At 37.4% G+C, this 14,229-nt stretch overlaps 1 protein-coding gene across 2 annotated transcripts in view; it reads left to right on the top strand.

The window, feature by feature from the left end:
• ITPR2 (inositol 1,4,5-trisphosphate receptor type 2) overlaps positions 1-14,229 on the top strand; it is a 495,598-nt gene that overhangs the window by 276,936 nt on the left and 204,433 nt on the right. For both annotated transcript variants that reach the window (XM_028829349.2, XM_028829352.2), the window contains exon 37: positions 4,260-4,368. In XM_028829349.2, coding sequence (XP_028685182.1) covers positions 4,260-4,368 — 109 coding nt within the window. The remainder of the gene's footprint in view (positions 1-4,259; positions 4,369-14,229) is intronic.

Here is a 14,229-nt window from a genome sequence, read left to right as displayed (position 1 = left end):
AGCCTGGAACAGGGGTTGGCAAGCTCTGGCCCTCAGGCTAAATTGGTCCTGCTACTCATTTCTGTAAATAAAGTTTTACTGAAACACAGTGGTGCTCATTCATTTCTGGATTGTCTGTGGCTGCTTTCATGCCACTGTGGCAGAATCAGCTAGTTGCCACAGAGACTGTGTACCCCACAAAGCCTAAAATATTTACTATCTGATCCTTTAGGTTTCCTGACTCCTTGTCGAGAACTGGGGTGCCAATATGGTAGCTACTAGCCACACATGGTTATTTAAGTTATTGTTTAAATGAATTAAAATGAAATAAAAATCCACTTCCTCAGTCATGTTTGCAACATTTCAAGCGCTCAATAGCCACTTGTGGCTAATGGCTACCAAATTTGGCAGCACAAATATGGAACATGTGTATTATTGCAGAGAGTTCTGTTAGACAGCACTGGTCTAGGACTTGGAGATATTGGTCTATGAGAAAGTGATAGGAAGTAACTCATGATGTCAAGTAAATATTGAGCTGTGCTGCAGATGGAGACAAGCCTGTGACACCATTAGGTAACCTGAAAGGAGAGAAGCAGAAGTGATATGATAATAGGAATACATTGCAGATCCTACACCCACATGAAGGAAAATGATGTTGTGTTTACATGAGTGATTCTAGAAGAGATTTTTGTGCTATTGCAATTGTATTACAGCCAGAGCCTCAGGAGTGTCTATTTTCTGCCTTAGTGCTCACCCTACTCCTTCCCCAACTCTGTAAAAAAACCAAGGGTTTCCTTTGTAAGAATATCTTACAAAATTAGAATCTGACTTTATGAATAGCCAGGGGTCTTCTTTTTTTTTTTTTTTTTGAGATGGAGTCTTGCTCTGTCACCCAGGCTGGAGTACAGTGGTGCAATCTTGGCTCACTGCAAGCTCCACCTCCCAGGTTCACGCCAATCTTCTGCCTCAGCCTCCTGAGTAGCTGGGACTACAGGCACCCGCCACCACACCCAGCTAATTTTTTGTGTTTTTTTATAGATGGGGTTTCACTGTGTTAGCCAGGATGGTCTCTATCTCCTGACCTTGTGATCTGCCTGCCTCGGCCTCCCAAAGTGTTGGGATTACAGGCGTGAGCCACCGTGCCTGGCTACCAGGGGTCTTGTATTGCTGTGCATACTATCCTGGTAAAGCTTAGCTGGAGAATATAAATTTAGGGGCAAGCGCTAAGTAGGGCTTCCTACTTTCTCTAATGAATCTAATTCTTGGAATCTTTTGACTCAGATGAGTCTGGAGGAGAATATGAGGATAGACTCCAGGACAGGGGTCTACTTAACACATAGAGTGAAAGAGAAGAGAATAGGTCAATGACACTGTTAACCTTTAAGACAGCTGATTAGAGTCCGTTCAAATCAACACCTATTCCTTCCTTGTGAAGGAGAATCTCAGTGTTTTTCAAACTGTGGGGTGTGCTCCATTTATAGATTTTTAAACTGACTTAGGTGGAGGCAACCAGCAAATTTAAAAAATGAATTAGAGAAGATACAAATTATCAGAGTGCATCTCATAGTGAGGGTGACATTAGTGTGAGTTTACACACACACTCCCACACAGGTACTTCTTTACTGGGTGGTTTTGTGAAATATAGATGGAAATAATATTTGGAAGTCACCGACCTAACTCAACCAAACATTATGTGAATACCTTTTATAAATCTGTAGCAAGTGGTCATTCAACCTTATGGTTATTTTCAATATGGTTAATGAATTAAATCCTTTATCTAAGGAAGAGTTAAAGAAAATGGAAATACTTAGCCTGAGAGAGCAAAAAACAAAATCAAAAGAAATTTTTTGTGTCCACCAAAACTGTTTTCACATATTTAAATACTATTATGTGAATGTATATACCTACTATGTATCCACAAAAATTAAAAATTAGAAAAAGACTATTGTGTGAAAGAAAGAATTAAATAGTAGAAGTTTTAGAAAGGCAGGCTTCATTTTCCTTGCCAGGAGAACTTTTGAAATTCTTCTGCCTGCTAGGCCTGACCTAGACTCAACATGTCTAAAAGGACATCGGTGTTACTTTCATTGTGTGTTTGCTACTTCTTCACCATGGAACAGTGTCATTTTAAAGTGTCACCATTGGGCTGGGTGTGGTGGCTCACACTTCTAATCCCAACACTTTGGGAGGCTGAAGCAGGGGGATCCCTTGAGTTTGAAACCAGCCTGGGCCACAAAGCAAGACCCTATCTCTGCAAAAAGTAAAAAAAATTAGCCAGGCATGGTGGCTATACCTGCGGTCCCAGCTACTCAGGAGGCTGAGGTGGGAGGATAGCTTGAGCCTAGGAGGTCTAGGCTGCAATGAGCTATGATCACATCACTGCACTTCAGCCTGGGTGACAGAGACCCTGTCTCATTAAACAAATTTTAAAAATTGAAAAAAAAACTGATCACCATCCACGTATTAGCCTAGTCTCTACATTTCAGGGGCCTCTGATCTGCCCTGCTTCCTCTTCCACTTCCCACATGTCATCATTTACAAGTCTCTGCTGTGGGTCTTCTCTGTTGCTTCCTATGTCCTCACCCGACCTCTGCCACTGCTCTCTTGCCTTGCTCCGTCTCCTCTGCTTCATCTTTCCTGCTGCCCTCGTTGGTCTCTTTCTCACAGTGGGAAGAGGCATTTAGGTCCTTTAGAACAGTGGTTCCCTATTTTCTCTAGAAAACATTCAAGACTCTTGAGGTTAATATTCCAGTCCCGTCTTTCCACACCACATCTCTTACACTTTCCTTTTCCAGGTCTTTAAGTGTCAGCGGGCAATTGGCATGCTTCTCATTTCCTGGACATGTCGGCCAGGTTTCTGCTTCTGCCCTGTGTTCATACCATTCCCTTTGCAGGGATGTCTTCTCTCCCGAGCTTTCCTTGACGGGTGACATCTTCGTTAGTTGCATGCTATCTCTTCGCTGAAACCTTCTTTGATCAGCCCTAGGTAACTACCCCCAGCAGAATGAAGTGGTTTCATGTGTGGTTCACAGCATTTGCCAATGCCTCTGTTGTGGCACTTGCTCATTCAGGGGGCTGTGTGCAGCCTAGCATGTGTGGGGACTCTGCACAAGACCCCTGAGACTCAGGAGATCAATGACCTGAGTCCTGTCACCACAGAGTTGTTCTTAAGAATTTGGGCTCTGAGGTCAGATGGACCTGAGTGCATTTGCGGGTCTCGCCACTTAACAATTTATGTAACCAGAGGTAAGTTGCTGTATCTCCCTGGGCCTCTGTTATGTCATGAGCAAAATTAGTCTGAACCTGTCTCATGGGCTTGGTGTGAGGATAAATTAGGAGAGTCCCTGGGCTGTCCTTACACTTGACCCTGACACCTGATAAGCACTTGCTAGCCATTAACCAGTGAAAGTTCACTTTTTCCCCAGGGTTATGTCCCACAGTACTCATGTTATGTCACTGAAATTGGATCATTTGAGGAAGACATCTCACAGGGTCATTTTGAGGATCAGCTTTTTAACAACATGAGCTATATATGCTATATATATAGCTATATAAGCTCAATTCTGATAATGAAAATTTATTTGCTTTTAAGTTCTTGGGGATGGTGATCCTGAAACTCTTCTAACAGAGCACCAGTGCATAGTGTACCACTTGATTAAAATGATGGGAGTTTTTGCCCAAATTACACCAAAGCTGGTAAATGGATAGTTTGTCTCGATGTCACTTTTTTTGTTTTGTTTTTTGCTTTTAATAAAAAAACTGCTTGTTTCTACCAAACCCTGGCAGTGAAAAATAGCATATTATTATGAATGGAAACTGGAAAGCAGCCTGTTATATTAAGATTGCAGAGTTGTATACAGCCACTGCTACTGTATGCTTAATGTAATACAGTACATAAAAATAATATAGTGTAACATAACATAATAAAATGTAATATATAAATATTTATATTTCTGTACTAATACATTTGTTTTAGTTCATATATTGGGGTGATAATATTAGTATTTCATTGTTTCTCAGAGTATTGTATCCCACTAAAAGAATGCCACCTGAGTAAGTTTGAGAAGCCCTGAGATATACTACCTGTAAAACAAAAATAATGTGTTGTAATACAAAATTTATAAGCTGAAGTGTAATCTTAAAACTTTTGAAAACATGTAACTGGTTTACTTCATATTCTCAAATAATGGTGTGATTTTTTTCCCCTACAGCCTTTGATGTTTGTATATAGCTTGAAGAGAAATCACTGTCTTTCTAAAGGTTTAATGTTTTGCTTTAAGGTTGATTAATCATACAAAGAAACTAATGGAGAAAGAAGAAAAACTGTGCATTAAAATTCTTCAGACATTACGAGAAATGTTAGAGAAGAAAGACAGCTTTGTGGAAGAGGTATTGTTTTAAAAAAAATTCATTATTTAAAAATAAAGTAGGATTTCTACAATACTGGAACCTATGAATTACAGTAGGCTATTACATACTTACTTGCATTGTATTTTAATGGTGCATGTACTTAGATGAATTATGTGATTTGAATTTTTATGGTATTCATCTCTCATGCCTTGTTTTAAATTGGGAAATAACCAAAATTAGAGTGGCCTAGATATTTGTTTTGTTTTATTATATTCTTGGATCTGTGTTTTTTCCTCTTACGGCTTTAGTGGACCAAATGACCTTTTTAAACAATGAGCAACTGAAATGCATTATTTAGATTTTGTGTAAAGTTCTGCTGCATATTGAGAATGTCTGCATTTTGGCATATGTTGACTTTTTATTATGAATATATATTCATGTTATTTTTTATAATATTCTGCCAGGTATTATAAAATAATACTATTTTAGTAAATGGAATAGTCAGTTTCTATTCTTAACTATATTAACTTGAGATTCACAAATGATTTTCAGGGAAATATCAACCTATAGATAATAATTGTCAGTCTGTTATTAAAAATGACAGCTCAGGTGCTCATTAAGAGATAGCTAGCAGCATGTTTAATACCCGAGGTGATACACTTAAATAGAAAATATAAATCTAGAGAATTTTTTTTTGCTAGCTATCTGTACTTTTATGTTAGATATTAAACAAAATTTGTACCACATTCCTCAATAACTTTTTGGTCTGTTTCGGTAAATACTAATCATCTGATATTTTACAACTGGAAGGATTTTATTTACTACTTTATGTATATGCTAAATTCCAGAAAGATTATAGTGGTTGGGTTTTTTAAAGTGCATTCCCAAAAAATGCAATGGAAACTTAGATATTAATAGAAAGAGCATTGCTTCAAAATATTCCATGTGAATCAATGTTTGTTTCAGCAATCAAAATGCCTTCTACTTTGCATTAGTTCTCTGCATCACTTAAATTATATTTGGAAAACAAGTGATCAAAATAAAGGTGGTCAATGCAATTTTAGCAAATGTTTCTCTAAGATAGGACTCAAAAACACGCTTCTATATTTAAAAAATGATAAAGAGAATTCCTCGGGACTTACTGTTGTCTTTCTCTTAAAATATTGCTGTAGATTGTGTGATATTGACTGAAGTACCAGATTCTGAAGTAGAAAAATGAGGTCAATATACTTTTCTGGCAGAGGATGAGGTTCACAATAAAAATGACTTGTACTTAACAGGAGATACATGACAAGTCTTCCATTTTTATGTAACAGATTTTTATGAATCACTCCAAAGGAAAATCGGAAAGAAATCAGGTTAAGATTTTACTTTGGCTAGTCAAAAGTATTTTTGTGTGTCTCCCAAACCACTCTAAAATAAATCACTTATTTTCTCCTTTCCATTCCCACTGCTACCAGTAGTTCAGGCTTTTATTATCTCCTGTCGAGAAAATTCCAGGAGTGCAATTTCCTGAGACAGAACTGCCCCCTTGGGCGGAGGCAGAGCCGCTGTTTTCCTAACTCCAAGGGTCCCCATTTATGCAAGACGTGATGTAAAGGACACCCCCAGCACACAGCCCTCATGGAAGAGTTGAGATGAGAAAGGCTAATTGCAAGTTCTTCATTCAGTCACCCAACACATATGTTGTAAGCAAACTATTAAATGGTGATTATTGTGCCTGGGAACTGGTGATACTGAGATGAATGACACAGCTTGCCAAGGGCCATGAATGAGTACAATTCCTGTGCTAGTGGACTCCCTTAATAATAGTGTAGGGAAGAGATCACTAGAGCCCTTCAGAAACCGTCAGGGGCTCTGCACAGCGTCAGTGTTCCAGGCCCACCATTTGTCCTCTCTACTCCCCCATCTGTCTTCATCCATTAGCCTCCAGAAATCTGTGCTACTCAATGTACCTGTAAGGTACCGCAGGCTTTTCCTGCCCTGAGCTTTGCTTCATCAGGAATCACAGATTGCAAAAAATCCAATCAAGCCTCAATGCCGCCAGCTATCTTTGTAGAAGAGCTACTGGGTAGTAGTTATCAGTTGTTCTAGCAAGTAGTGATTACTTTCTCAATAGAATTACCAAAATACCTCATGCTGCTATTTTAGGACACTTTAGGCTGTATCCGGATATTTAGTCCAAGCTCCTTATTTTATAGATGATGCCACAGAGTCCCAGAGAGGTGATGTGATTTGACTGAGGTTACACAGCAAGAGCTAGAACCAGAGTTTAAATAGGAACTCCTTCCTCTCTGTCTCATCTTCTTACTCCTTTGGTCATAGCCAAGTTTTACAAATGTTTTGCATTGCTGTTAAGAAAGGTTAGTATACTTTGTCTAGCAGGTTTATGGCTCCGAATTTTAAGACATAGGAAGACAGAATATAAAACAGAATAACATCCAAAATAGGTAAAGATTCAGATAAACTTCTAAGAAAATAGTAAAGATGGGGGAAATGAAGTCATTTAAGAAAGAAAAACCTGATTTCATTTTTTTATGGCTGAATAAAATTCCATTGCATATATATCCATCACATTTTCTTGACCCATTCATCCGTCGAGGGACATGTGGGTTGATTCCATATCTTTGCTGTGGTGAATAATGTTGCAGTAAACAGGCGAGTGCAGGTATCCCTTTGATATGTTGATTTCTTTTCCTTGGATAGACACTCAGTAGTGGGAATGCTGAATCCAATGGTAATTCTGTTTTTCGTTTTTTGAGAAGTCTGTGTACTGTTTTTCATAGTGGCTCTACTAGTTCCATTCCCACCAGCAAGGTTTGAGTTTCCTTTTCTCCACATCCTCATCAACGTCTGTTATTTTTTTTTGGGGGGGGGGGTCTTTTTAATAATAGCCATTCTGGCTGGGGAAAGATACTATCCTGTTGTCATTTTGAGTTGCATTTCTCTGACAATTAGTGATGTTGAGGAGTTTTTCATATGCTTATTGGCCGTTTCTCTGTCTTCCTTTGAGAAATGTCTAGTCATGTCTTTTGCCCACTTTCTAATGAGGTTACTTGCTTTTGTCCTGTTGAGTTGTTTGAGTTTCTTGTATATTTTGGTTACTAGTCTCCTGGCAGATAAATAATTTGCAAATATTTTCTCCCATTCAACAGGTTGTCTCTTCATTTTGTTGAGTGTTTCCTCTGCTGTGCAGGAGCTTTTTAGTTTAAGATAGTCCCATTTGTCTATTTTTGTTTCTGTAGCCTGTGCTTTTCAGATCTTAGCATAAATTCTTTGCCTAGACCAATGTCCAGGAGAGTTTCCTCTAGGTTTTCTTCCAGTATTTTTACCATTTCAAGTTTTTTGTTTAAGTCTTTAATCTATTTTGAATTGAATTTTTTATATGGTGAGAGATAGGAATCCAGTTTCTTCTGCATGTGACTATCCAATTTTCCCAGTGTCATTTATTGGAGAGGGTGTTCTTTCCCCGGTATAAGTTCTTATCTGCTTTGTTGAAGATCAGTTGGCTGTAACTATATGGCTTTGTTCCTGGATTCTTCATTCAGTTACATTGGTCTGTGTGTCTATTTTTATACCAACACCGTGCTGCTTTGGTTAGTATAGTATAGCCCTGCAATATATTATAAGTTAGATAATATGATGCCTCCAGCTTTGTTCTTTTTGCTCAGGATTGCTTTGGCTATTCCAACTCTTTTTTGGTTCCATATGAGTTTTAGGATTCTTCCAAAATAATGATATCATGTCATTTGCAGCAACGTGGATGCTGTATGGAACTGAAGGTCATCTTAAGTGAAATAAGCCAAGTACAAAAAAGACAAATACGACATGTTCTCACTTATATGTGGGAGCTAACACATTTGATCATATGAAGGTAAAGTGTGGAACAGAGACTGGCAAGGGTGAGAGTGGGAGAATGAAGGGAACTGGGCTAAAGGGTGCAAACATACAGTATGACAGAAGGAATACATTCAATGCTTGATAGCAGAGTAGGGTGACTATACTTAACAAAATATATTGTACTTGAGTGATGGACACATCAAATACACTGACTTGATCACTACACATTTATATACATGTAACAAAATGTCCCATTTATCCTATAAATTTATAAAAACAAAAAAAGAAAAAGGAAAAACCTAATAAAAAGCATATGTATCTTATTTATTAATTATCCTGTTTCTTAATTTTCACGTTTACCAAGGACAGAATAAAAAAATTATAGCTAAAGCAATTCTAGCTCTTAGACAACTTTTTAATTCTAAGTGTTTTGAAATGAGAAGTATTTCTATCAGTGGGAGCAGAAGACATCTCATCCTCCTCTCAGGAAATCTTAAAGAAAAGCATATTGGATCTAGAAGGATTCAAACAACCAGTCTGGGAACGAGTCGGGACTACATGATCTCTATATTTTGTCCATTGGTCCTTCTGAAACAGCTGGTGCTCAGTGATCCATGCCAGTGGAGGAGAGCTAAATGGCTCACATCTGGGTGAAATGGCATTGGATACTAGATTCAAAAAGTAGCCAAAGATGCTATTGTGCAACTAATGGTGGGCTCTAATAACAAACTCTAACTATCAGTTGTGGGATAAGAGGTGACTGTGTTTCCATGATTGTATTGTTTCCTACTGACCAAAAACTTCATGGCGTGTAAAACCACACAAATTTATTATCTTACAGGTTTGAAAGTCAAAAGCTTAAAATCCAGCTGTGAGCAGTAGTGTGTTCCTTCTGCAGACTCTAGGGGAGAGTTCATTTCCTTGCCTTTTCTGGATTCTGGAAGCCACTTGCATTCCTTGGCTTGTGGCCCCATCCCCTATCTTTAAAGCCAGTAGTGTAATGCCTTCCAATCTCCAGTCCCTGTTTCCCCCGCCTCCCCGCTCCCACAATTGTCACATCTCCTCCTTCTCTGATGCTCTTGCCTCCTTCCTATAAGAACACTTGTGATTACATTGGAACCACCTGGATAATCCGGTATAATTTTCCCATCTCAAGAGCCTTAACTCAAATCACACCTGCCAAATCCCTTTTGCTATGAGAGGCAACATGTTTACAGCTTCTGGTAACTTGGAAAGGGATTGTGAGGGCATGTGCATCTTTGGGGAGGGCCATTATTCTGTCTATCACAATAACTCTTTTATTGACAGTGAAAAATAACATCTAGAATGTAGATGCAGTATTTACTTGTGGCTGATTAATATTACTACATAGGGCAATTTAAATGCAAATGAATAGAACAAAAATGCTTGGAATCTGTAGCACTTTGCTGTTTTCAAAATATTTTAGGATATTTTGCTACCTTTCAACAATTCTAACAAGTACACAGAAGAGGCAGGGTTACCTCCACATTGCAAACGTGAAAAGGGAGACTCAGAAAAGTGAATTGCGTTAAGTCACATAGGTTACCTAATACCTGTCCTGTAATGCCTAACCAGCTGGGTTTCGACTGTGTATTGAAGCATTCCCAAGAGATTTATCAGAATTAAATCAAAACAGAAAATGCAAACCAGGGTTTTTCACACGAGCTATTCTAATATTACATTTGAGACTCCACTTATTTGAATTTAAAATGTCAACTTAAAAGAAAATTACTATTTTTATTTCCTTGGTTCCTGACACCAGAAGTGGTGTGTGTGTATGTGTATGTCTGTGTGTATGTGTGTGTGTCTATGTGTGAAACTGGTAAAAATTTAAAAATAGGGCAATGAAGCATAAATTTGCTTCGTGGTTGAACCAAATGTCCTTTAAAGCAATTCCCAACCCTGGGATTCTAAATTTCCCATTTGTTAGCCTTCTCTGTGTGATGTATTAAGTAAGTACGTTAAGGATATTTAATATAACCAAATGTAACTAGATTTTACCTACTAGTCAATTATTTATTAAAAGCTTATAATTTAGAATACCCTTGAGTACAATTTCTAAATTAATTATACTTAGGGATATTCTTCCTTGACCCATGTTTCTTAGTTTGTGCCTAAGATACTGAGAAATAAGATGTGGGTGGGCAACATCTTAAAGATTCTTAAAAGACTAAAATAAATAAAGGAAAATTTAATTTTCTGTGATGTGCGCCTGTATGTGAAATCATCTAGGGATCATATAGTTAGTTAAGCTACAGTATTTATTTTTAATGGAAGGATAAAATGTGAAATTTTTAAATAGAAAGTCTGTAAGGAGAAAATTACCTAAGTGAGTTTTAGGAAAATCCCCCTTAAAATATTGTTTGTTTAGGTGACTGTGATAGAAAAGCAAGAGTTTACAAAAGATATAACTAACAACCCTAACAAGTCTGAGAGCTTAGTATTCCTTTGGGGCTGGCATATTTAGAAGGCTTTTTAAAGGTAACAACAGTAGGCATATTTATTTGTACTTTAAAAAAATATGTATGTTGGAACATTGGGGGAAGGAAAGAGAAGAGAAGGAATGCTTCAAAATGGCTTGAGAGCAGTGTGATTTTTTTTATTTTATTTCATTTTTCTTTGAGACAGTGTCTTGCTCTGTCACCCAGGCTGGAGTGCAGTGGCACTCTCTTGGCTCACTGCAACCTCCACCTCCTAGGTTCAAGTGATTCTCCTGCTTCAGCCTCCCGAATAGCTGGGATTACAGGCACCTGCCACCCAGCTAATTTTTGTATTTTTACTAGAAATGAGGTCTCACCATCTTGGTCAGGCCGGTCTTGAACTCCTGATCTCAAGCAATCCACCTGCCTCAGCCTCCCAAAGTGCTGAGATTACAGACGTGAGCCACCGCACCCAACCTGAGGGCAGTGTGATTTCTATAATTCTCTATCCTTAAAGCCATTTTGTCCTACTGTTATTTGCAAGACCTCTCTCTCTCTCTCTCTCCATCACACACACACACACACACACACACACACACACACACACACACACACACACAATATCAGGTAGTATATGTGTACTGTTGAAGAGAGTAGCTTTATTACAGTACCGTGGCTTTGTTCTGTATTTAAAGATACTTTAGGTCCAGATCTGTGCAGTGGTGAGTTGGTAATGGAGATAGAAAGAGCTTATGTGGATTGGATAAAGGCGGGCTGATGAGGGGAAGCAGGAAATGAGGACTGTGCTCAGAGGAATGGTTTGGTTTGGTTTGTTTTTAAGGATTTTGGGGGTCAATTTCCTGTATCTTTTACTCTTTGGTATACATTTTCATTAAGATTTATAGAGCATTACAAATTATTTCTCTCATGAAAAGGGAAAAACATATATAAATCATAAAAGTAGAGATGTCTGTAAACTCCAATCCTAAGTATATCAAATTCATAGCTTCTGTGCTTTAGAATTGGAGAAGAGAATGAGCACTGAAAATATTCATGGATCGCCTGTGGAATTGGTAATTTGCAGTTACTCTCTTTACATTCTAGTCAAAGATGTTGACCTATTTAGAATGACAGTCACAATTTCCCCGTGACTATATTCCTATCTATTAATGTTACACTGGCATACATATAATCTATAGGGCAACAAAGATGTTTAGTAAAGTTCAATATTCTTAAAATGATCAGATTTAAAATACCATCTATCCTTGCCATATTGTTGCAAAGATATTGAGAGCTGCCTCTGCAATAGCTATGGTACAGTTTTAAGCAGTGGTTTTAAAAATTAATAGCTAGCATTTATTAAGAGCTTACTGTATGACATTGTTATTATCAGACAGTACTATCAGACACTGTTCCTAATCATTTATATATGTTACCTGATTTATTCTTCAACCCCATGTCATCGTTTTATTATCTCCCTTTTACTAGTTAGGAAACTGAGGTATAGAAAGTTTACAGTCACACATCTTAGGAGAAAGAGACCTGGGATTCCCACCTAAACAGTTGGGCTTCTGAGCTCACACTCTTAATTGGCATGTTACATCCAAACAGGTTATAGAACTTCTAATCACAACTCATTTATTTTCTCAGTTATAAAATCAAATAACATGAAAAGGTCTTCAGTTTTATTCTTGATAAAATTTGCGTAAGTGCGTACTGGAAAGCATAATCCATTTATTCAGTGAGCTGCCCAGGAAAGGCTTGACACCCACCTTGCGATCATGATCTGAGTTGTTATTAACTAGAATATTAATTATAAAAGTTCTAAACAGTATTTTGTGAGATGACTACTGGAGATAGCCCCTTGTCGAAGTGTGGCATTCAACAAATAGCATAGCATCTAATTGAGAGCTGTGATCTTTACAAATGCCCAGGTGGGGTAGGTGATATTTATACATTGAACAGTGATAGCAGACAATGGATTCTTGATTTGAAAGTTGATATCTGGAGTGATATGGAACAAAGATCTTTAAGAAATGATGCCTGAATTAATTTTAAGATGTCCTCTTTTTTTTAACTCTAAAATATACTGTCTCCTGAGTTAACAAGAAATTTATTCTTATCCTCAGCAGGAAAAAAATATTGTAACTAATCTTTTACTTCTAATTTTGAGAAGTCACAAAAAGAATGTCGTAATTATACCAAGTGACTTAACTCCTACATCAGAAATGCATGTGTCAGTCCCAGCAATAATTGCATTGTTGCAAATTTGTAAATTGTATCAAACTCCTCTTATTGTAATAATCTGTGCAGAATCATTCACATATGTGCATAACTCATTTCAGTTTCTAGCAGGCAAATAAATGAATTTAAATGGGAATGCTACATAGACTGCATTGTAGCTTAAAAATTGGATAATAACTGTTTTGCCGAGAGAAATACATTTTAGTTTTCGTATCAGCTGTATTTTAAAATATTTCTTATTAAATATATTTTAGAGGTGAGTGCATTTGTTTTGTAATATAAGTGCTCTAATGTTGTTTTAAATCAAATATTAGTGATGCTGCAAATGTGTGCCGTCTTAATCCTTCCCATGTATATTGTGGTTGTGTGCATCTGTGCATGTTATTTTATTATTTTATTATTTTTTGAGATGGAGTTTCACTCTTGTCGCCCAGGCTGGAGTGCAATGGCGCAGTCTCAGCTCACTGCAGCCTCCACCTCCCATGTTCAAGTGATTCTCCTGTCTCAGCCTCCCGAGTAGCTGGGATTACAGTCACCTGCCACCATGTCCAGCTAATTTTTGTTTTTTATTTTATTTTTTAGTAGAGATGGGATTTCACCATGTTGACCAGGCTGGTCTTGAACTCCTGACCTATGGTGATCCACCTGCCTAGGCCTCCCAAAGTGCTGAGATTATAGGTGTGAGCCACCGCACCTGGCCGTGTTATGTTTTAACACATGTGCTATGTTGCTAAATGGTTGGAAATACAAAAATGAGAATGATGTGTTGTAATAAGAGATCTGCTGTAGTATACATTATTAGCATGCTTTTCCACTTTGGAATTTTTATTGTATATTTTCTCCTAGGCAAAAATAATTTCAACCATTAAAGTGGGCATAAAAGCAACAGTTGCTTTTAGAAATTTACTCTTTTCAGTTGCTGGGCTGGTTTGGTCACTTGCTAGACTATACAAGTGATAAATTTACTGGACGAATTATAGTCATTGTAACCTCATTATTACAAAAAAATTACAAAGTTCTTAACTGTGCCTCACATTTACTTTACTCTTTCAAAATCTCACATAATAACACTCATTGCTTCAAGAGTTTTTGAGATATGCTACGACTCTTTAGAGATCTATGACTAAAAAGTCCTATTGAAAATATTGCCTGTACTCAGAAGGTAACCACCATTCATTGCCTCTAGTAAGTATAGGATGTTTGGTAGCTAATGAATGTAGGTGAAAAATGGCATTGTGATTAAAAAACAAACTTGGATAACATTAAAAGAAAAAAAAGAAGAGAATAAGGAACTAAAAGAAGAATCACTAAAATCAATGTATTAGTAAGTTATCATGTTCATCATTTCCACCTAAATCTAACCTAAAACCTTTTC

This window comes from Macaca mulatta, chromosome 11 (assembly GCF_049350105.2).
Source record: "Macaca mulatta isolate MMU2019108-1 chromosome 11, T2T-MMU8v2.0, whole genome shotgun sequence".
Lineage (NCBI taxonomy): Eukaryota > Metazoa > Chordata > Mammalia > Primates > Cercopithecidae > Macaca > Macaca mulatta.
Note: the sequence above shows the minus strand (reverse complement) of the source record. Positions and strands in the feature narration are given on the sequence as shown.